Source organism: Corvus hawaiiensis, chromosome 18, assembly GCF_020740725.1.
Source record: "Corvus hawaiiensis isolate bCorHaw1 chromosome 18, bCorHaw1.pri.cur, whole genome shotgun sequence".
Taxonomy (NCBI): Eukaryota; Metazoa; Chordata; class Aves; order Passeriformes; family Corvidae; genus Corvus; species Corvus hawaiiensis.
Window position 1 is genome coordinate 12,304,725 of NC_063230.1, and position 21,407 is coordinate 12,326,131.

General features: G+C 45.8%; 2 protein-coding genes and 1 long non-coding RNA gene across 8 annotated transcripts in view; 1 reads left to right on the forward strand and 2 right to left on the reverse strand.

The window, feature by feature from the left end:
• Nucleotides 1–53: 53 nt before the first annotated feature.
• Nucleotides 54–11,384, reverse strand: ORAI1 (ORAI calcium release-activated calcium modulator 1). Its single transcript, XM_048322918.1, has 2 exons — nucleotides 11,101–11,384; nucleotides 54–3,331 (listed from the first exon to the last, which is right to left on the reverse strand). Exons 1-2 carry the CDS (start codon nucleotides 11,212–11,214, stop codon nucleotides 2,765–2,767), a joined length of 681 nt encoding a protein of 226 aa, XP_048178875.1. The 5' UTR covers nucleotides 11,215–11,384; the 3' UTR covers nucleotides 54–2,764.
• Nucleotides 11,385–12,097: 713 nt separating this feature from the next.
• Nucleotides 12,098–18,708, reverse strand: LOC125335359. The gene is made up of 2 exons (XR_007207428.1): nucleotides 18,483–18,708; nucleotides 12,098–13,852 (listed from the first exon to the last, which is right to left on the reverse strand). It is a non-coding gene; the product is annotated as an uncharacterized LOC125335359 (long non-coding RNA).
• Nucleotides 17,962–21,407, forward strand: part of KDM2B (lysine demethylase 2B) — a 108,002-nt gene continuing 104,556 nt past the window's right edge. For 2 of the 6 annotated variants that reach the window (XM_048322904.1, XM_048322905.1), the window contains exons 1-2: nucleotides 17,962–18,140; nucleotides 19,281–19,425. In XM_048322904.1, coding sequence (XP_048178861.1) covers nucleotides 18,090–18,140; nucleotides 19,281–19,425 — 196 coding nt within the window. In that variant the 5' untranslated portion in view covers nucleotides 17,962–18,089. Of the gene's footprint in view, nucleotides 18,141–18,771; nucleotides 18,844–18,882; nucleotides 19,103–19,280; nucleotides 19,426–21,407 lie in introns of those variants that run through there. The other 4 variants (XM_048322907.1, XM_048322910.1, XM_048322908.1 and 1 more) reach the window with 3 other exon arrangements.

The following is a 21,407-nucleotide window of genomic DNA, read 5'->3' on the forward strand; positions in this document are numbered from 1 at the left end:
ACAACAGCTCATGTTTCAATTAACAAGTATATTTTAGGCCTCTAGATACCAAATAATCCGCAACAATTGAGTATATTTTATTTCATGAAAGTATTTTATACCCAAATAAGTGATATACAATAACCAATGTTTAAAATGATTGAGGTAAATGCCTAACACCGTTAGTATAAATAAGGGATAAAAAAATTTTAAGTGCACTCAATGTTTAGATCCACGTGTTTGTGTCTGGTTACTGCCTGGGTACACAGTCACGAAGGTACCCAAAGTGTAACTTTCATGACCATTTCCACAGGTGGAAAATGAGAAAAACATACTTGATATTGTGGCTTAAAGTGCAGAAAATAGTCAGAAAATTAGCTGTAATAACAGCGCCATTAGCTCAGAGCCTACCAGCTTGAGAAAATGAAAAATAACCTTGTCCCACTAGTTTCTAATTCTGTATCTTTTAAACAACAAGAAAACCCCACACTTCTCAGTCCTGTTGTAAAAGATCCACAAATCAAAGAGAAATTCAGTTACTTATCCAGGACAGCAAGGAATTTTACAAAATAAACTTTGAAAACTGATTTTCTGGACATCCATTCAGAACCATGTAACTTCTAAATACAAAATTTACAGACAAGTAAAATTTTTACACCTGACCACACCCTTTCAATCAGTTACTCTAGTGTGAATACCAAGTCAGGTTTTCTTCCTTTAGTGGGGGCATTTAGGGGCCTGTTTCCCCAAGACAGAACTAGTATTCCAGTAAAGGATGGGAAAATACATTTTGTGCCTACTACCAAGATTTTGTGGTTTGGAATGCTGCTTCCTTATTGCCTTTACTAAAGCGATGCCTCCAGGGCTCCATGAACGAGCACCTGTGAGCCTGTAATTACAATCCTCATCATCAGATTTACTTTAGGAATAGAATATATTTGAAGCATGTAATGGCAGAGCTGAGAAAATCCAGTTTAGCCTCTGTATGACAGGACCTGTGAAAACACCAAGTGGAAAGCTGTTTGCTGCTTGTGAACCATGACTGCTGCTGAAAAACCAAACAACCCAGTAGGTTTTTGTTGTGTTTTTTTTATAATTATGTTTTTAGAATACAAAGGCACCACAGGTGACCTTGTCAGCACTTTGCACTGCAGTGCTGCTGACAGGTGAGATCAGTCCCCATCTGCTCCAGTAGTAACCACACTCTGCACCTGAACTCCACAGGCACTTCCCACAGTTTGCAAGTACGTTGGGATAACCTGAGATGGAGGTTGGTGTGAGAGACCACGTTCAGCCCAGGCTGTTAGGCACAGCTCACTGTACTGTCACAGTCCCTCCTGACTCACAGCAAAATCCCAGGTTTCTATTCCACAGTGATAGCTACGACAGGGATGTCAAGTTTTCTTCCCTTTGGCTTGAAACTTGTCTCAAGTTTGTGTTCAAAAAACAGCTTTTACCCATTAAAGCCCAAAGCTACTCCATAGAAGAACTGTGTTCCAAAAAATTCAACTCCTAGACATAGCCAGAATTACTGAAGCAGCCCAGGACAACTGCTGGAATCTTTCTTGGACAAGCCTCTTACCTAGGAGACCAAATGGAAGTTTTTGCCTAGAGAGGAAATGAACAACACAGTAGCCTTGGTGTCACAGAGGTGTCTGAAAGAAAGCAGCAATATTAATCACAAATAACCTACTTCCATAAATAAATATACATCAAGAAAAGTTGTCTTCCAGATCCTTTGGAAGCAAAAAATGTATAATGACTTATTAAATACTTCAGCAAGGAGAACACTTTTCTAAACAAGGAAGACCAAGGCATAGCTAATTACTTGGGAATCCAACACAGAGAAAGCACCTTTTGCTGCTCGTTTCTGAGGGTTTATTAAAAATATATTTTCAATATAAAAGTATAAAATAATTACTACTTTGGCTTGGAAAAAAAACAGCAGTGGTTCTGATTTTCAAGCAAAAAAAAATTATCCAGTGATAATTTCCATCTAGTTCCATCTTTTTTAAAAAAGATTCTTAAATGAGAAACAGGCAAATCTATCTCTCCAGATAGTATGTGCCAGCTCATGAGAACTTTAAAACAGTTATTGCTTTTATTTTCTTCCACAGAAGAGTTGAGTCTCATTCCTACTCATGTGGCCACACCACACTGCAGTAAGTCTAGTCCTGGGTGTTTAGCAAGTTACAAAATGTGTAAGTGCCACGGGAAAAAGGCACTGGAGAAATCAGCAAAGTAATAATTACTTGGCAGCAAAACATACTGGGGAAAGTGGTGGGAAAGCTTTCACTCCTACCATCTGTCAAGCTTTCCAGGGAGAGCAGCACTAGCGCTGAAACCAAGCGCTAATTGCTGCATGTCCCAAGTAATTTGTATCATGCCATGCAATATGGGTAGGACAAGCAGTATCTTCTAGTAAATGCCAACATCAGATAAACAGAGAAAAAAACCCCACAACTTCTCTATCCATGCCTAACAAATACCCAAATGTACAATGTTATTTTCCATGTATTTATACAGCCACCATTCAGCATTAACGAGAAAGATGCGAGACAGTGATCACAGGAGGAGGGCTGCACACACAGTGCAATCACACCCCAACTTCCGTTCCTTCAGATAGCAAAACTTGTATGAAAGGAACATTTTTTCCCTCTCTAAAGGGTTAGAACAATATTTATAATTATTCTTTAAATGGTAATCAGCAGTTTGACCAGTTCATCCACAGGGAGTCGCCATAAGGCAGAAGCAGGATAGCGGGTTTATCTTCTTAAGCGCAGGTTTATGCAAAATTGGTGACGGCTGAGGTGACAGTATCACCTCTGTGATCCAGCTGATCCTGGAGCCGTGCAAATTCAGCAAGTTCATTGAGTTCCTGAAATTGCCTGTCTGTTTTATGGCTCACCAGTGACCGGTAGAAGTGGACTGCAAACACAATGAAAATCAATCCAAAGGGCACCATAATGGACGTCGATGCAATGGCTGCTGCCTGTCCTGATGTGATGGTAGAACTGTTGCTCTGTGGGGTGCTGTCAGTTTTCTTCTTTAAAGGAAGGAACTTCACCCAGCACAGTAACACCACCTCTGCAAGAAAGAGCAAAGTCCCAATGACAGTGGAAAATGCCCACGCGAGCTCAATGTGCCGGTGCATACGCTCGTGAGGAGATTCCTTGACGGAGTTGAGGTTATGCACATTGCTAACAGCCTCTATGTTTGGAAGAATGCAGGTACTTATCATGAGTGCAAAAAGGTGAACTGCAACAAGCACAGTCGTGCAGGCACTGAAGGCTATCAAGAGCCCCTGAGGGTAGTCGTGTTCTGCATCGAGCTGAACTTCCACCATAGCCACCTGAAAAGGAAGGGAGACAGATGCAGTTACCTACATCATATATTATTTGACTATAGGTCATTCAAAGTTTACACTATGTTTCTGGAAGATCATCTGATCCAAACAGAGTAATTTACATTCCTCTTCATGTCAATCTGCACCCTTTTCATGAGGTCCACGTTTACATCTGAGCTATCAAGCAAAGGCCACTGTTTTCACACTTACTGTTCTGTTGTAGAGCAAACCCACAACCACCTTGCCACCTCCAGCTCATGCCAGCAAAACAGCTGACCCTTATGAACAGCATACTTGCACTCAAGTGAAATATTTCTTCTTTTATGTTAAATTGAAGACGCAGCTTTTGATCTTTCACTTACAAAGTCTTTTGAAGTATGTGTAACACAAAAGGCTGCAAAGGCAGGGAACTGCTGAAACAGCCTCAGTGGTCCTTTCTCCTTGGATATTTGGGTTTAAGTTCTAAAGTGCAGAAACCTTTCATGAGAAAGATCACCTTTCCATGGAGCTCTCAGCTAGATTCTTTCACTAAAGTATTTAAGCAGACTCTGGAACACAGATTCACAACATGAAAGTCTCCAAAATGCCCATGGCAGCCAAGCAAGCCTGTTAAGAAGCTGGAGGAAAGACAGTGTCTCCAGAAAAGATAACACAGTGCTCCCAGGCATCATTGCTCCCCCAAAGATGAGGCTACTCATGAAGATGCTCCAGCCTTCCACTACCGTATGCGGCCATGCCCTTTTATAATCTTAGATCTCCAAGCATGTCTTTGCCTAAGGAGTAAAAAAATCAGCATTCAATAACAGCACTAGGAAACTCATAAAACCAGCTGGGATATTTCTGATAAAGCAAATGAACTAGAATGCCTTTTAACTGGTTTAAAAACTGCCAGGTGGTTTTATGCATACGTGCAATTGATGAGTGACATCAATCCCAACAGCTCTCCTGAAATGATCTTTCCTGGTAAATTTGCCTTTCAGACAAAGGACAGTTCCAAAGAGGAAATAATGCACCACGGTCTCCACATTTAGTGCTCTTTCTCAAAGGAACTCATTAAACAGACAAAATACAGGTAAAATGCAGAGGAAAAAACCTGACACCAATCTGAAATATAAGCACATCAAGCTGATAGGAAGAAAAATTCATGAGTGATATGGATGCAGGGAGGCATGGAAACTAGGGCCCAAAGACAGCTGCAAAAGCAGCAGGAACATTCAAACCTCACTATTTTGCAAGAGCTGAGCCAGGCTAACCTAGTCCTGGATCCCATCTTCTTACGTATGTTCCAGGACACCAGAACTCTGAATCACTAATGCACCCAATATATTAAGGCAACCCGGGGTTTTGCTCAGACATGTTTCAACAGGCATTTGAGGCCATTTGCCAATTTTTTAATTCCTTTATTGAAAGCTTTTATTGTCATAAGCCTAACCACCCAGCCAACTAGTAAGCAGTTTCCACGTGTTACAAGAAACTCAACAAGAAGTTATATTAATGCACATACAGTCCTTGCTCAAGGATTTAAAAATACCATTTTTCAGCTGTGGGAAACTTCACATTTGAGAGGATAAGCATTTGCTTGTCAGGTCTCTCTTCTGCAAGATTGCTTGTTAAGTCCCAACATACTCGTGGGATGTTGGGCTTCCTGTGTTTTTCACAGAACAATTGCAATCCTTCACCACTGAGGATTCATTTTCGTACGTAAAGATTTTTCTTGTAAGTCTTCTGCTGTTCCTAGATTCAAAGCATGGCAAGACACTTTAATCCTTTATCCTAGTACTTAGTATGATAACATAAACATGGCACTGAAGAGCTTCATGAGAGGAAGACTTTATTTTCTTTTAAGAACTGATGTATTTAGTTTACCAAATATTGAAGACATTATGTGTTTCCATTAATCAATGCCTCCATACTAATGATATCAAGCATCTGATTTTGAACACCTTGTGTTCATGTCTGGCAGACAGCCTGACCCATAAGTGAAAAATCAGTTCATGTTTTCTGTCTCCTCAAACTCTCAGTGAAGCTAATTTGGGAACTCTTTCAGTGTAAACTAGCAGAAAAGCTGCCAACTCTTTTCAACTCTGAGTTTACTTCCTGGGCCAAGCTTGAGCCAGGCACCTAAAACAAAAAGCTTCATTTTTCACCATGAGGGCCTGTGCCTGTTTTCTAACAATGATGCAGTGTCAGAAGTTCTTCCCTCCTTTGCTCATGCTGCAATTTCAAAATAAACAGATCACAACTGCTCTTGTAAAGTAATACCTGCAAGAACAGGGCCCTGGTGAGGTCATCTGATATGATCCAAATTTATATAAAGCCTGAACTCACAGGTACACGCTGATGTTCTAGGCAGGATATGTTCCTGCTCTACTTGTTCAGAAGAGCTGCTCAGGGCAGGAACTGTCGTCAATGCCTGCACACTTTCCAATACAACACTTCTAGCACCTTCTCCTTCACCACTTTCAAAGCTTCTCTGAGCATTTGCTGCATGATTTGACCGTGCAGCTGCCATGCTGCAAGTGCCCGGCCTTGCTGCGTAGTCACAGTGTAACACGGGCTGGAAGACACCTCAGGAGGTCATCTGGGCTAATCCCCGGTTCAAAGAAGAGCTAACTTTAACTTCAGATCATCCTACAGATATGACTGACAGATTTACTATGGCTCTTGCCAAAGCTGTACATCTGAAGTACAGCTTCTTGACAAAACTAAAGGACTCATAGCATCAAGACACAAGACTGAAGCTCTCATAAGCCTAAAAACAGTGGGTATTCAGATGTTTTCAGAAGATAACTGAATTCTGGCACATAACCTTGTTAAGCCTTCAACAGTCCTGGATTTCAGTCACAGCAGCCTAATTACTACCACAGTGCAAAAAATTTAACAACTTGCCCTCTAGAAGAATCTGCACTTCAACTTCTTTTAAAGTACAATACCTTGACCAAGTTCATTTCACTTACTTATTCATAATGCTCTCATGTCTTATTCGATCAGAGGGGCTTAAATAAAGCCCCTGCTTTTAAATTAAAATCACAGGCTTACATCTTTTTCAGAATCAGTAGACAGTGCTGTAGAGAAAAGGAAATAAAAAGCTTTATCTCAAGTAAATCTGTATTATCTATGAGCTATAATTTATAGATGACTTCCTTTCTTCCCCTTCCCCACAAAGATGCCTCTGAGCTCAGGTTGGTGGGAACATAACCCTGAACTGGGACTGCATTTTATACAGTCTAGCACTGGAATGGCTGAAAAGAAAGCTGTGTTGATCAAACATCACAACTGCATTTTTGAGGGTCCATCCATCATTGCTTGTCTATGGGTGGGACCACAGAGGAAACTCAATAATGAGCCGAGTGTCACAGCATCACTGGGAATCAGCTCCTCTGGCTGGCTCCCTGTTTTCCTGACTACTATTCACTCCAGAGGCAGAGGCGCAGAGCCAGGCTCTCACAGACTGTCTGCACCATTCATAAAGAGTTATAAACAACTCATACAGAGACTCTGTATGAGCCAGAATAACTTACTGGAAATTAAAAACAGATAAGTCAAAATAATGATCTTATTTACTGGTTTCATACAGAAGGGAAACTAAGCATCATTTATCCATTAGTCCAGGATCTTGACTGCAGATTACTGTATGCTGCAGAATGGCAAAACACATTAATATTTGCTGATGCTGACACTGGAATACAAATACAGGATTTCATTTTATTTTGCTAGCAAACAAGAAAAGGCAATACCCGTGTGATTGGAGCAAATGCATCTTGAGGAGGTAGCACCCCTCCACGCAGTGTAACTTACAGCAAATCTATTCAGTAAGTACAAGTTCAGGTTATCCAGAGGCTCAGTATCCCCTTTACATCCTCCAAACTACAGCAGCCACTTACAGCTGCTCCAAGACAGAACAGCAAGAGCCCCAAATACTCCACACTGCCTACTTTGCTTGTCTATAACCTCGAGACAGGGATGTTCAAAGGAGGCACAAAACTTCCCTTTCGTGACTGGAATAAAAGAAACTTCTTGTGTGGGGGAAGATTCTCCAGCACAGCTCTAACCTGTAAGTGCAGTAGCATTACAGAAGGCTACATGGAAGCAGAAACCACAAAACTGGGCCTCTTTCCTGCAGGTTACAAAATGCCATTGTTTCATGTTATTCTACCAGCAACCCAGCTACATGCCGCTAAAAAACTTCTATAGAGACTGTTTCAGTATTTAGAAAAGCAAAGTGACCTTTACTGGACAAGGACAATGCTGTGTTGAGCACCTGTACAGCTCTGACACCAGCGGCCCCAGGTCCCACCTAACCTTACCTCAGCATCAACTGTTATGGAAATCAGTTTCAGAAATATTTATCACCACAGTCAGTCTTCTGCAGAACACGACTGAAGCTGTCTTCAGAACACCGTACAGGCCATATTTCAAAGGCAAGAGTTGACAATTCTTTGATGATATTCAATATCTGAAGCATATATATCCCTATCTAGTCAAAGCCCAGCCAGCCTGGATCACTAGAGAGATTTAAAAGAAAACTGCTGCCTAGTAAATATCATCATCTGAATCCTACATATAAGGAAGCCAACCACAGTGTATAATTCAGACCCCTAACTCTGACTCAGTTCTTTTCACAAAGCTTTTAACTGGTGGCAGGAGGAGATGTTGAGTCTTCTGGTTTTATGACTATTGGCAATTAACAGCTTTCCTACGATTTCTGACTCCCATATCGTGACATTGTCATGCTACTGTGTGATGTATCCCTGGTGACAAAATGATGCCAAGTCAGAATAATTGTTCAAACAAAAATAACCTGCCAGCAGCCTGTTCACTGTGAAGCTCTTGACTCTGCTGCTGTAGGTGCAGATGAGCTGGTGCTTGCAGTGTTGGATACAATCTGCAAACTATTTCCCACATTCAAATAAACTGGATTGAGAAATAAAAACAGATAAAGCCAGGCATGAGAGGGAAGATCACACAACAATATCTGGGCTCTAATACAGAAGTGAGAAATATGTGATGTATGGAAGGAATCCTCCATTCTTTCATGGACTACACACACCCTACAATGTACAATTTCTTTCTTTACCTCTAACAATTTAGGGGGGTGATATTACTTGCTGGCTCCATAAATTGGAAAAGTATACTAAATGAAGATTATAAACTTCATGGATTTTCCCTTGGACATGTGGCACTGGATGACAGCATCCATGGAAACCTGAGTGAAAAAAATGCTCAGGTTTACTGGGGGGAGCTCAGCTCTCACATCAGTTGCCATCACCAGCCCCTACAACTGTTTCTGAAGCTCACTTACGGTGGCAAATCCTGATGTCTGAAACAAAACTAATTGTAAAACAGGTTTTTAATATTTTCTGAGGAAACATAACACTTCAGGGTTTGAAACCTGGCTGAGCGTTTCATACTCCACCTCACTGTCTGAGCGATCCCTTGCCTTTGGCATGCCTCATTCCACCAGGGTATACATCACCAATCCTGAGGGAATAAACTTCGCAAAATGGCTGCAGTTTGACACAAAAATAGTCCAAAAAAAGAGAACAGTTCAGCGGAGATAAACTTAGTTTTTACTAGAGGATGCAAGTACTGTCTAATCAAAGAGCAAGGATCAGTGGGGCTGGCATGGAAACCAGCACACTCCACTCCTGACAATTCCCATCAATTCACTGGGTGGTCCTGGATGTGTCACTTAACCTCTTTCTTCCTTGCCTGATAAGGAAAAGAGAGGAACAATGACCCTTCATTGCTGTTGTCAGCTTTGGTCCAAGACTAGATTGTACTTCAGCAGCATTTTGTTCAAGTATCAGGTGCCAAAGAACTGCAGTCAGTAAACAATGCACAGGCGTGACAGCAAAACAGCTCAGCTTTTCAAGGCAGAGGGACAACTCTGAAAGATAAAGTTTTTAAAAGAAATCTAAAAATATTCGAAATTTAACTCATCTCTTCTGAAATTCGATTAGGAAGTCTTGGCTAGAGGAGTAGGACTAGGTCTGTCAGTGCAAAACCGAAGAGACTTCCACGGATTTCCACGCTGAACTTGTTAAAGGAAGAAAAGAAGTGGATTTTTTTGAGGGGGAGCTTGGAAAAACTAAAATATGAATGTTCACATGTAACATTCCTGGCAATTAGAGATTTTGTTAATTGAAACAAAGTGGCTTTTTCCTGAAATACTGTAAGCAACAAATTCAAAAGCAGCGGTTTTCAACAGCAGGAGACTGAACCCCCAGAATTCTAAAGAACTGAGAAACAAGCAGAAGCCTCACCTCATGTATCCACGGATTTTGAGAGTCCACATACCATATATTTAGAGAAAACCCAAAGGAATTCAAGACATTGAGTATGACCTTAAAATAATAGGATTTACATTAACTGAGATGCACCCTCCCTTAAAAGAAAAATCTGTAAAACCCAACAAACTACTTTTTTCCCATGTTCTCTCTCTACGTAGAGGCCTGACTCAAGCAGCCTCAAACTGCTCTGAGACGGCAGAACGAGTGTTCAACAAGGAAAACTCATTATCAGAAGCGGCTTGTGAGCTCCCTGCCGGATGCGTGTTACCCCAGGAGAACCGACAAACGCATGAACACAGCTGCCTGTCAGTCAAACGAGCAGCACTCCACCACCTCCCGAAGAGTTGTGGTCTGTTTTTAGCCATTGAAGGAGGACAGTGACATTTATTTGACCGTCAGGAGGCTGCTGTGTTTTCCAACAGCATCATTGGAACAATGGCTCTGGAAAGGAGTAGATTCAACGGCTGAAAATGTTCAGTTTGTTACAAGCGGGGCAAAAAATCAAACTAAAGCGAGTCAGAGGAGTGAAATTCCGAATTTATAAACCGTGAAGGATTCGTAACAGCTGCATAAAGGGGCCGAGGACAGAGTTTGCAGCTTTGCATGTCAGAGGTCTGGGCAGATGAGGAAGTCTGTGAGTTACTGTATTTCAAACTAAATGGAGCTTCCATATGACACAATTCGGGCTACTACACTGTGCTTCACATCAAACTCGAAAGAAAACACACACCAACAAAAAACTGTTTCTAAACCACGCAAACCACTCCAAACTAAGCAACACCCTAGTTTTCCTTAAATAAAAACCAGAAACCTCTAAACTGCAAAGGACTGATGATGGATGAGTCTGAGTGGCACCACCAACTTTAATCAGTTGTATTTCTTGGTTATCTAAAAGCAGGTCCAGTGCAAGAGCTGCCCCTGCCCTCGCAGCGCAAGGCGCGCGGTCTGGGAGAAGAGCGGCATGGAAGCCCCGCAACCCGGGCAGCGCCGCGGGGCTCCGTGCGCGGCCCCTTCGCTCCCGACACCCCGAAACACGGCACGGTGACGCCGCACTCAGCGCCCCGGGGAGCTGCCCACGGTACACGCGGCGGGCACCGCGGCTTCTGCGGTCCTGAGCATCCTCCGCGGGGGAAATATGTAACAATCAAACAAATCTTGCACTATCTGGCGGAGATAAAAGCCGAGAGGCAGCTCTGAACTCGTGCCATGAAGCGCTCCAAAACAAACGAGCTACCGAAACGAACTGCCGGGAGCGCTGCTCCCTCTGCCCGGGGCTGGCCGGGCGCTCCGGGGCGGCGGCAGCAGCGCCCGCCCCGCTCCCCGCCGCCCCAGGTGCCACACGCCGCGTCGGGGGCAGCGCCCGGGCCGGGCCCGGCTCCCCCGTCCTCCCCGCAGTGGGCTCCGGCCGGAGAAAGAGAAGCGGCGGCAGCGCTGCCGGCCCCGTGCCACCCCCCTGCCCGCCGGGCCAGGCCGGGCGCTCACCATGGCGAAGCCGGAGAGCAGCGCGGAGGTGCGGCTGGAGGCTTTCAGCTTGGCGCGGCTCAGGTAGAGCTTCCGCCAGGACAGCGCCTGCATCGAGTGCTCGTTCAGGCTCATGGGCTCGGGGCGGAGGAGCGGGGCGAGGCGAGGCGAGGCGAAGTGAGATGAGGCGAGGCGAGGCGGAGCGGGGCCGGCGGGAGGTGGCGGCTCTCTCCAGCACAGCGGGCCCGGCCGCGCTAACACCCCATGGCGGCAGCGCGGCTCTGGCGGGCCGGGGCCGCGCCCGCCGCGCGCCCCGCGAGCCTGCGCGCCCCGCCCCGGCCCCGCCCCGCCGCGCCCCATTGGCCCTCGCCGCCCGGCCACGCCCCCGGGCCCGCCGCGCGCCGCCGCTTCCCGGCAGCCTCGAGGCTCAGCCCAGGCGGACGCTGTGCCCCGGGGGCGCCGCCCGCCACCAGGGGGCGCCGCGGCGGGAGAGCTGCGGCCCCGGGCCCTGAGGGCGCTGAGGCCCTGGCGGAGCTGTGGGGTCGAGCCGCTGCTGGAGCCCCGCCCCGAGCCCCGATTGGAGCCCCCGCTGGAGCCCCCCGCGCGTTCCCCGGGTGAGCAGCTCAGCTGGAGTGCAGCTGACGGGAATCTGTCGTTTCCGGTGGGTTTGTGCCCCTCAGCCCGGTGCGGGAGCCCTTGCGCTCCCCAGCGGACAGGATGGGGTGTCCCACTGCAACACTTCCCTCAGAACAAAACACAAAGCCGTGCCTCAACCTCCTCCTTATGTAGCCTCCTGTCCTGAAATGCTTAAACATTTAACCGACACCTGTCCTGTGGATCCAGACTGGCCAAAGCATCCACCCTCGCTTCCAGTTAAAATTGATGCACCTAACCTTTTGTCACGTAGTTCAGGTGTTTTGCAACATTTTGTAGGCCAAGAGCTCTTTGATAAACCTGCCTTTATTAGCAAGCAGTTGATAAGGTTGATTAAGCAGAAGATTTCAACATCTACATATGCCAGTGTAGATCTTTTATTACCAGGTTCACATAAACCCTTTAAACCATAATTTATTTTTTCCGTGTTTTACAGAGGGAAAAGTGAGGCGTAGAGCAGAACTCCCTAGCGAACACTTGGCACAGTTCTGAAGATGATTTCTGAAAAGGTGAGGCAAAATGCTGCTTGTGCCACATCAAATTTGTGCATCAGGAGGCTTAAGGGATGTGTAAGAAACAAACCTGTTGCTCTCAATTTGTAGTTAAGAAAAATAGGATTTTAAAAGTACAAATATTGCTGGACAAGGATACTTTTACTATTAACAGGAACATGGATGGTCGCCTAGGAGATGAATCCATGCTAGTTCCATTAGCAATCAAAAGAACCGCTAGTTTGTATTGTTTTGACATTTTCCACCTTACTTACAAGTAGGAAAATCACAGCACATTGTCTTTGCTTTTTTCTTCTCTTCACACCTTTCTGATTTGCAAGGTCCTTCACTTACTTAAGCACAGCAAAGGGACTGACAATCTAAACCAACAAGGTCACTTGATGCTTTTCATGTACAAGGCATTATTTTTAAAAAGATGTAGCGAAAACATCCAAGAAAAATAGTCTTAACGATTTGAAGTCTTCAGAGGCATTCCCTGTACCATGTAGATCTGATCTCATTCCCTTCTCAGGAAATAAACACAGTCCTCTTGTTATAAACAACTTCGGGTGAGATTTTTATCTACAGGGGCATTAAAACACCTCAGTGGAAGAAAGAGTTTGACTTAGTCTTTCCATAAAAGCCTTTGCTGTTCTCTCACTGACTCCACGGAATGTTGACCACCTTCTTTCTCTTTTTTTGGGTGACCATACTGCTGTGTAGGATCCATTTGAGTGGAAGTCCAGCATAAGTTAAAATTTAGAGGCAGATTTGGCACTGTTAGGTTTGTGGTTAGACTTGATGATCTTAAAGGTTTTTTCTGTGATTATAAAACATTACTCTTTCTTTGGTGTGCTTTAATTATTTTAAAAAACCCAAAAAAACAGAACAGAAGTCCTCACCCCACAATCAACATTCTCTGTGTCTCCCACTGGTGCCTGAGGCTAAGTCTGAGCACCACATTGCAAAGCAATGAGGAACAAACCCATTGTGATTTCTTTGTCACTTTTTTCTTGGGAGATATGACAACCATCAAAAAACAGTAACTAGAACTTCCTCCGTATCTCAAACAAACATTTAAGTCTCTGTCATTTAGTTCCTATGGAATCATATTTAAAAATATTTTGCATTGCTGCTCATGACAAATGTTTATGTACATGTACATAACCAACATTGATTGTTCACTATTTCGTCTTGTTTCTGTGCAAAATTATGGTTGAACTGTAACATCATGAGGGATTACTACTGCACTAATAACACCTAGGTCTTGACCTGTTCCCTAAAATCAGATTTCCCTAAAAAAAACCACCTGCAAGAGACATACATCTGACAAGGACTTCAAGTATCTTTCTAAATAATTGTATTAAAATAGACTCTTTGAACTCACTGTTGGTCTATTTTTCAGTCCATCACTCTTACTTCTGTTTATTGGAAAAGGCTTTGAAAGATACAACAACGTTAAACACTGATGTACGGCTGAGTTTGTATTTCATTCAGAGAAACAGTATGAAAAAGGACCTACAGAATCAGAGAAGCATCTCATCTCATGCCCTTTTCCAAACCAGACCCATGTGTCATTTTGAGCTTCCAAGCCTCGGTGTTGCAGCTATGAAATAAACATTCCTTTCCTATAAGAAAGAAAAGAAAAAACGGTTTGTTAAGCAGAAAAACATACATTAAGAATCACGCCTTCTTTCTGCAACTAAAACATGAAGACCACAGCATGCACCCTTTTCCCTTTCTGTTCCATTTTACAGCTCCATCTGAGGTACAAACTAAACAGGATAAATTATTTCCAACTCATTATGACACACCTCTACACTGCCACTCTAGAGTTAGCTGAAACTAAAAGAGTCAGCCATGCTTAATTAACTTTTAGAAATGCTTCAGGGAGTTCTTCTGAAGTCACGCTGGGGCTCAGAGCCGGAGTTCGCTGTCACCTGTGACCCGTGCAATTGCGGAAGGCCACCAAAAGGGTGTATCCTGCCCTCTCCCTTCATCTCAGCCCTCTCCAGCCTGTGGATTGCACCGATCAAATGGCTACAGAGCTTCAGTGGATTGACCTAATGAAATAAATACATATTTTTTTCTTAATGGCTGAGTTTTCTGCCGGATCAGGTCACTGAACTGACTCGCCCCGTGGCTGCACCAACATCAGACCTACTGCAGGAAAGTGAGGGATGCAAGAGAAAGGGAACGGGCCCTTTCAGCAGCAGGCTGTTATTACCCCTAATTAGAGGTAATGTCAACCCGTTCTCTGGATCATTTATGCATGAACACAATCGGAGCAGGTGGCAGAAGTCCAAGTTTCTTTCCAGAAAGCCCTGAGAAATCTGTACACTGTCACAAGGATACTCACAGTTCTTTTTTTCTGCTAAAAATGTACTTCTGTATTTTCTGTAGGAGGCTGAATAGGTTCGCTGAGTACCCTGTGATTAATGTGATCCGGTGCTGAGCACACCGAGCTGCTGCCCTCGGCAGAGCAGCTTTGCTAAAACGTATCTCCAGCTTCACATGCAAATCAGCACTTCCATTTGTTCCTGTTACTGCACCCAACCCGAATCGAGCCACCACAAAGTGGAAGTCATGGTAGATCTGCATTAAAAACAACACATTTGAACTTGCAAAAGGCAAATAAAGGTTTGCCAGCAGTCCTAGGGAGGCTAAAGGAAACATCTTTGCAAATCTCATCTGAAGTAGAGCTTAATGTTTAGTTGATGGAATTTCTGCAGAGGAAAGATTTTGATCTGCCATGTCTAGAAAAATGGTATTTCAGCTTCCTTCATAAAACAGTGAAATAGTTAAATATCTCATCTTCAATCTTGACCCAAGGTAAAGTATAGAATGGTAGATCGTACAGGATAAACAGTATTTTCAAAAATGTTTTAAGATTAGTCCGGTCCATTCTATGCAATGGGAAGTAACTGTTTTAAAGCTCAGTGGGGTGAAATGATTCCATGTCTTCATACAGCTTTCCCAAGCACAGCACTTCAGCTCTGGTTTCAGCATGAGCCCTGCCGCACAACATTAATTAAATGACAGCTCCCAGTTCCAAGCTAACGAGGTCAGGATCCAGCGCCTTGGAATGATTAGATCTTAAATAATTTAAGCTACTTTAATGTCTAGCAAAAAAAAAGTTTTAGAGTTTTTTTCAAAGAGTTCAGCTTAGCCCCTTTCCAATAACCACCACTCCCTTTCCACAGTTGATGCTGTGGTTTTGACACTGCATCACAATGTTGGTGTGTTTTTCCCATATTTTTGACTGTGATTAAGGCCAGCCTTGTGTCAGCCCTGGGCTGTGCTGTTCCAAGCACTGCCTGATGGGGCTCAGCTCTGGGCATTGTTGGAAAACTGTGCCATAATCTGCTCAGAGGGGAAATCAGCCCCAACCCTCATCAGCCAGCAATAAGCATGGGAATTTAATATTGCTTCTAAATGTTTTTATCCTGTCTAATGCAGCTGTGCATATGGATATTCTTAGCATCCACAGCCTACACATTCCCATTCCCATCCTTTTTTTTTTTTTTCCCAGTTCTTTTAAGTTTGGGATAGGTTTTTTGTTATTGACACACAGATTATTTCCATGGTATAATGAACTGTAGTTGAATAGGTATCATTTCTGTCTTAAAACAAGGTTTAAAAAGTGTTTTCTATTTTTGGAGATCTATAGATAGATATTGTGTTGTTTCTGAAACATTTACTTCCACACTTCCAAAATGTGCTCTGGTGTTTCCAGGTGTATGTGATGGATACAGTCCTTGGTGGGTTTGCTTGATACACCAAGAGTCTAAGATTGTCCATGTCCGAAAAAAAATATTTAGAAAAATGAGTTGATTTTCTTTTATGTCTCTGTTCTGTCTCTTTTGGTGGACTTTTGCAGCATGGATGGATGATGTGTTTTTTGTCTGATGATTCTCTAGTAACATCCATTTATCTTGTATTCTGACCTCAATCCTACAGATGTACACATGTATTTAATTTTAAGATTGAGTAATCTTGGCTGAAAGGTCGAGATATGTATATATCTCCTCAGGATTATGGATTAATAATGCACTTGCTCCAACAGACATCTGGAATCCACACTTCAATATATAGGCTATAAAACACTTCCATACCATAATAAAGTTCAATCATCTGCAAATAGGGAGATGTTAGAGAAAGACTACATAATTTTTCAAGATTCTGCAAACAGTTCTTGGCAGATTCAGAAGGAGAAGCTCGCTGCCTTAAATCCTGTTAGAACTCTGTCCTCTCCTGCTTTTATCCATGCATCATGGATCATTAAAATAGGGATCGTTCCAAAGAGATCAACGGCAAGGCCTGCAAAGTTGAATTTTAATGTGTTTTAAATTTTGCATTAACACTTAATATATTTCATATAGTACCTAGGACGCTTAACTGATTGCAAAAAGCAAACCAGAGGAGCACTGCCAAAGCCATCAGCCCCGACCCTGGGTTTGGGTACCCTTTGATGTTCCCTTTCTGGGGGTGTGGATGGGGAGTAAAGGATGTCACTTCAGAGAGGAGCCACGCTGTGGAACCTGGGGGCTGTTCAAAACCTGCACTCTGACCCTGCTATTGCAATCAGATGGTCCCAATACTTGCTCAGCATCAATTTAGAGTAGATGTTAGTGGGTGTTGTAGAAATGAGACCCGCCGATAGTTTTAGGAACTGCAGGATTTCCATCCTGCAGGTTTTTTGTATCAGCAGCTACTTTATAGCATTTTTACCTACTTTTTCATGCGATTTCTAACTGCCTGTTGTACATGCATATTGCAAAGGCAATTTTGGTTTATTTAACACCTGTTTAACATCGTTTACCATACATTCTAGATTTTATGACCCGTTCTCACAAGACACGTGGGTGCAGTGCCGGGAGCGGTGCCGGCACCAGCCGGGGTGCGCTTTTCGCGCCGAGCTGCTCCGCACATGTGGCAGAGGCACGGAGCGAAGCCAACACCACAATTAACCCCAAGTCCGTGTATTATAAGATTATTTTCAAGTGTTGCTACATTAATTCCCCACTCTTTACCCCGGCTTTACGCCGTTGGGGTCGGGCACACTCGCGGAGCTCAAATTACCCCCCGGTTGAGCAGAACCGCTCAACTCTTCGGGCACGTCGCGGGGGCTGCGGTACCAACCCAGGGACCGTCCTCGCCTTTGTGGGGCCCCGTCCCCGTCCCCCCGCTGCCGCTCAGCGCCTGCGTGCCGCGCACTCGTGACCGAACACCGCACGGCGGGGCCGGCGGCCAGCACAGCGCCGGTACCGCCCCGGTACCCCGGCCAGCAGAGCGCCGGTACCGCTCCGGTATCCCACCCAGCCCCCCATCCCGGCCAGCCCAGCGCCGGTACCGCCCGGGTACCCCGGCGAGCCCCCCATCCCGACCAGCACAGCGCCGGTACCGCCCCGGTATCCCACCCAGCCCCCCATCCCGGCCACCCCAGCGCCGGTACCGCCCCGGTACCCCGGACATTCTCCCCATCCCGGCCAGCCCAGCGCCGGTCCTGTGCCGTGCCCCTGGACATCAACCCCGCCCGCCCCGGCCAGCCCAGCGCCGGTACCGCGCCGTGTCCCCGGTCCGCCCCCCCGCCACCCCCCCGGCCCCGCCGCTGTTTACGTTCCGGGCACTGCGACGCCTGCGCCCCGCTCCGCACGCAGCGCCTGAACATGGTTCCTTAGGACTTTGCAAAAGGCATCGCCGCCGCCCCCCTCCCCTTCCCTCCCCCTTTCTCCCCCCCCCCCCCAAAAAAAAAAAAGTCCTGGTGCAAAATTGCAAAACTTTAGCGAGCCCTGGATGGCTTTTGTTTTGCCTCCTCCCCATTTGGGCCAAATATGCAGGACAGGAACTGTTGACAAATAAGTGATGAAACTCTCCAAAAAAATGGAGGCAAAGAAAGACTCTGGAAGAAGATTGGTGTGTAGCTGGCTTCGGTCTCTTTCCTATTCGTGCCTTTTAATTGATTTTGCTTAATTGTTTGCAAAGGGAGAAATGCATGTGGGACGTAGGCAGCGGAGCGACTTAGTTTGCAAGAGCGCGGCTGAGGCAGTGGGGAAGGGGCGGAATGGAACCGAGGGACGGGCAGGGTGGGACGATCATGGATCATTTTTTTTCCGGTGCGTGCGGGTTTGCGCTAATCCACCGCGCGTGTCCGCGGGGCTGCGGGGCGGGTTCGCAGGGCGAGAGCTACCGGGAGAGGGGCAGAGCCGCCGGCGGCAACCGGTGCACTGGGCTCCCCCCGCTCCTCCGGGGACCTACCTTGTGCCGGTCCCCGGCCGCCTCCAGCCCCGTCTCCGCGCCCGCCGCAGCTTCCCCGGGGCAGCGGCACTGGCCTCCGCCGGGCCTACCCTCCATCCCCCCGCATTGAACTCGTTGCTGCCCCTCAGCCGCGGACCCCCGCGCTTTCGGCGCTGTCGAGCGTGCGGGGCGGCGGGGGGAGCGCGCGGGGGCTGCGCATCCATCGCGGCGTTACATAAAGCGATCTGGTTTTTTAAATCGCCGCTTCCGGTGTGACTATGGAAACACTCGGATTATGTAAATACCGAAACCTGGATGCTGGGCATCAGATGCGAAGATTCGCCCCCCTTCCCTTCCGCGGGGAATTAGCTCGTGTTCACGTGTAATAATATTAATAATAGTAATAGTAATAATAATGATAATAATAATGATGATCCGGTCGCTAAGGAGCGTTGGCCGCCGTTCACGGTTTTTTATGGGATTGCAAAACGCATCGGTGCTGTAGCTTGTGAATTGTCGGCGAGTTACGTGTCCCCCGCTCGCCTTCCAGCGCCAGCCCCTGCTCAGCGGCCCAAGTTTGAGTTTTTCTGAAGCCAAGCACCTGTTATTCCTACTGAGTTCCGTGTCACGGGATGGAAAAGGTGCATGCAGATGGATTGGAGCTTGTTTGGGTTCAGGTTTTGTTCAGTTTGTGCCTTGCCATCTTAATTATTTCCCCCAGAATGTGTTCATCAAACAGTTGTGCACGATTCATGTGCTTTCCTCGGTTTTTTCTTTTCCGGACAATGTGTTTTATTTTGGTTTTTGTGTCTTTTCTAGCGCTGCATCGGCCGAAGGCGGTACGATGAGAACGAGGACCTCTCGGACGTGGAGGAAATTGTCAGCATCAGGAGTTTCAATTTGGAAGAGAAATTAAAGAGCAAAATGTACCACGGGGATTTCGTGCATGCCATGGACGGCAAAGGTAACACTGCCGGGCCGGGGGCTGTCCGGCCGCGCTCGCCGCCGCCTCCACGTGCGGCTCCGCTCCGGCTTCGGATTTCGCGCCCGCGCCCCTGCCCGGGGATCCGGTGACGCCGCCGGCCCGAGGGGAGCCGGGGGGCGGCTGCTGATGGGGTCCTGCAGCCTGTCCTGCCCCGGGGGGGCTGCCCCGGCCCGTCCCCCCCGCACCCGGAGGGCGGTTTTTGCCCCGCCGCGGTGCTGGGATGAGCGCGGTGATCCATGGCAGCAGCGCCCAGCGCTCCCCCCGCCGTGCCCCGCCACCGTGACCCCAGCGCAGCACCGGACTGTTCAGGAATTAGGTCCTGGCACGGGAGAGGCCGAAACCCCAGCCCCTACTTAGCCAGAGGTGATTCCTGCTTCCCCTCCGCCCCCTCTTGAATCCAGGACCCTTTTTGCGAAAGGGTGCGATTGATGAGCCTGTTCGCCAGGCTCGGAGACTTTAAAGTCAATAACTTCTTTGTGTGTCTATCATATATTAAATTACAGCGCTCCCCTCCCCAAAGTTACTTGCTTTGCTTAGGTGACTCGAATTCCGGAGCGGTAAACAGAGCCAGACAGCCCAGCTCTGCCGCACGGCTGCCGGGCAGGAAGGGAAACGGGAGAGGTTTGCCCGGGAATCAAACGGGCCGGGGGGGCTGCAGGTCACCTTTATTTACCGCTGTACTGTTGACACGGATCCCTAATCCCAGATGGCTATCACCAAAACTCGGCCTGACTGAGGATGCCTGTTTAGGATGGCTTTCTCAGGAAAGAGAAGTTTCGGCTGTAATCCTCCTGAAATTGCTCTAACTGTGCGGAGCCACTAATCGAGTTTAGAAAATTTCCTTTTCTCCCCTAGGCGTAGTTTTGCATGAGCATTTTAAGCTCCTTTTAGAAAAGCTGATACGGTAGAGAAATTAAATACCTGTCTTACTTAGGAAGGTATTTGTTTAGGAGATAAGCTCAACCCTGACCCGTCTTCCTCCAAACAAAACACAAGCAACTATTTTTTAGCTGGAAAATGTTAATTAATTTTCCAGAAAATGATTGCATTCTACCCTACAGCTTCCAAACACTCCAGTGGCTGCCACTGCTCCATGCTAAGGATAGTACAATCCACATCTTCCCTGGCTTGGCAGCTCCAAAATCTTTGGGCAGCTCTCTCCTTTCTAGGGAACTTGAAAATAAATGAGTGTCTTTTGTTATTTTGTTGTGGTCTGTGTCGGCTTTGTTCAACCCCACAAGGGATTTAAATGCTTTGTTGGGGCATTAGGAAGAAAGGATCTGCCTTGCTATTTGCTCTGGTTTTATTTTTACTATTGGTTTACTTTTTTCCCTCTATAAATCCAAGAGTTGAATTGAATCTGGGCAAAACAATGACAGTAGTATGTAAGAATAAAACAGTTTATATGAACACATGGAATTAGTTGAGCAGTGGTTTTTTTTCTTTCCCATGTCCTTGTTTTTATTTTTAATGATAACTCTACTTGCAGTGGTGTGATTTTTGGCTTGAATGCAGTTTGTCATAGCTACTTGTTCTCTAGTCTGCAAGGCTATTTAGCTTCCAGTGCTTCTTCCACCAATATTACTCCTGATGTTTGTTGACTTTCTGACTTGGATCAGTGTCTGTAAAAAGTCTCTGTGGTTTATTTATTTGCTTACCTAAAGGCAATAGCTTTAATGGGGATGCGTATGGGAAAGGACGACTTCTCTAGCACAGAAATATTTACTTGGTAACTTTAGTTAAATGGAGTATTCACTGCACTTACTTTGAGACTATTGGCAATAAAGTTTCTGTAGTTTTAATGTTTCTGTAAATGGATAATTACAGTGCTCTGATTTGGTACCTCTTAAGTAGGAACATTATATCCCTACTTGTCATAATTACTAACTGAATACAGCAAAGAAAAAGTTGTAAAAATAGAGGGAAGTACATGTGCAGGCATGGGAGCTTGGCCTCTGGGC

Coding starts and splice junctions, on each gene's coding strand:
- ORAI1 (XM_048322918.1), bottom strand. CDS start 11,214: ATGAGCCTGAACGAGCACTCGATGCAGGCGCTGTCCTGGCGGAAGCTC. Junction 3,332..11,100: donor TGCTCTCCGGCTTCGCCATG/GTGAGCGCCCGG, acceptor CTTCCTTTTCAG/GTGGCTATGGTGGAAGTTCA.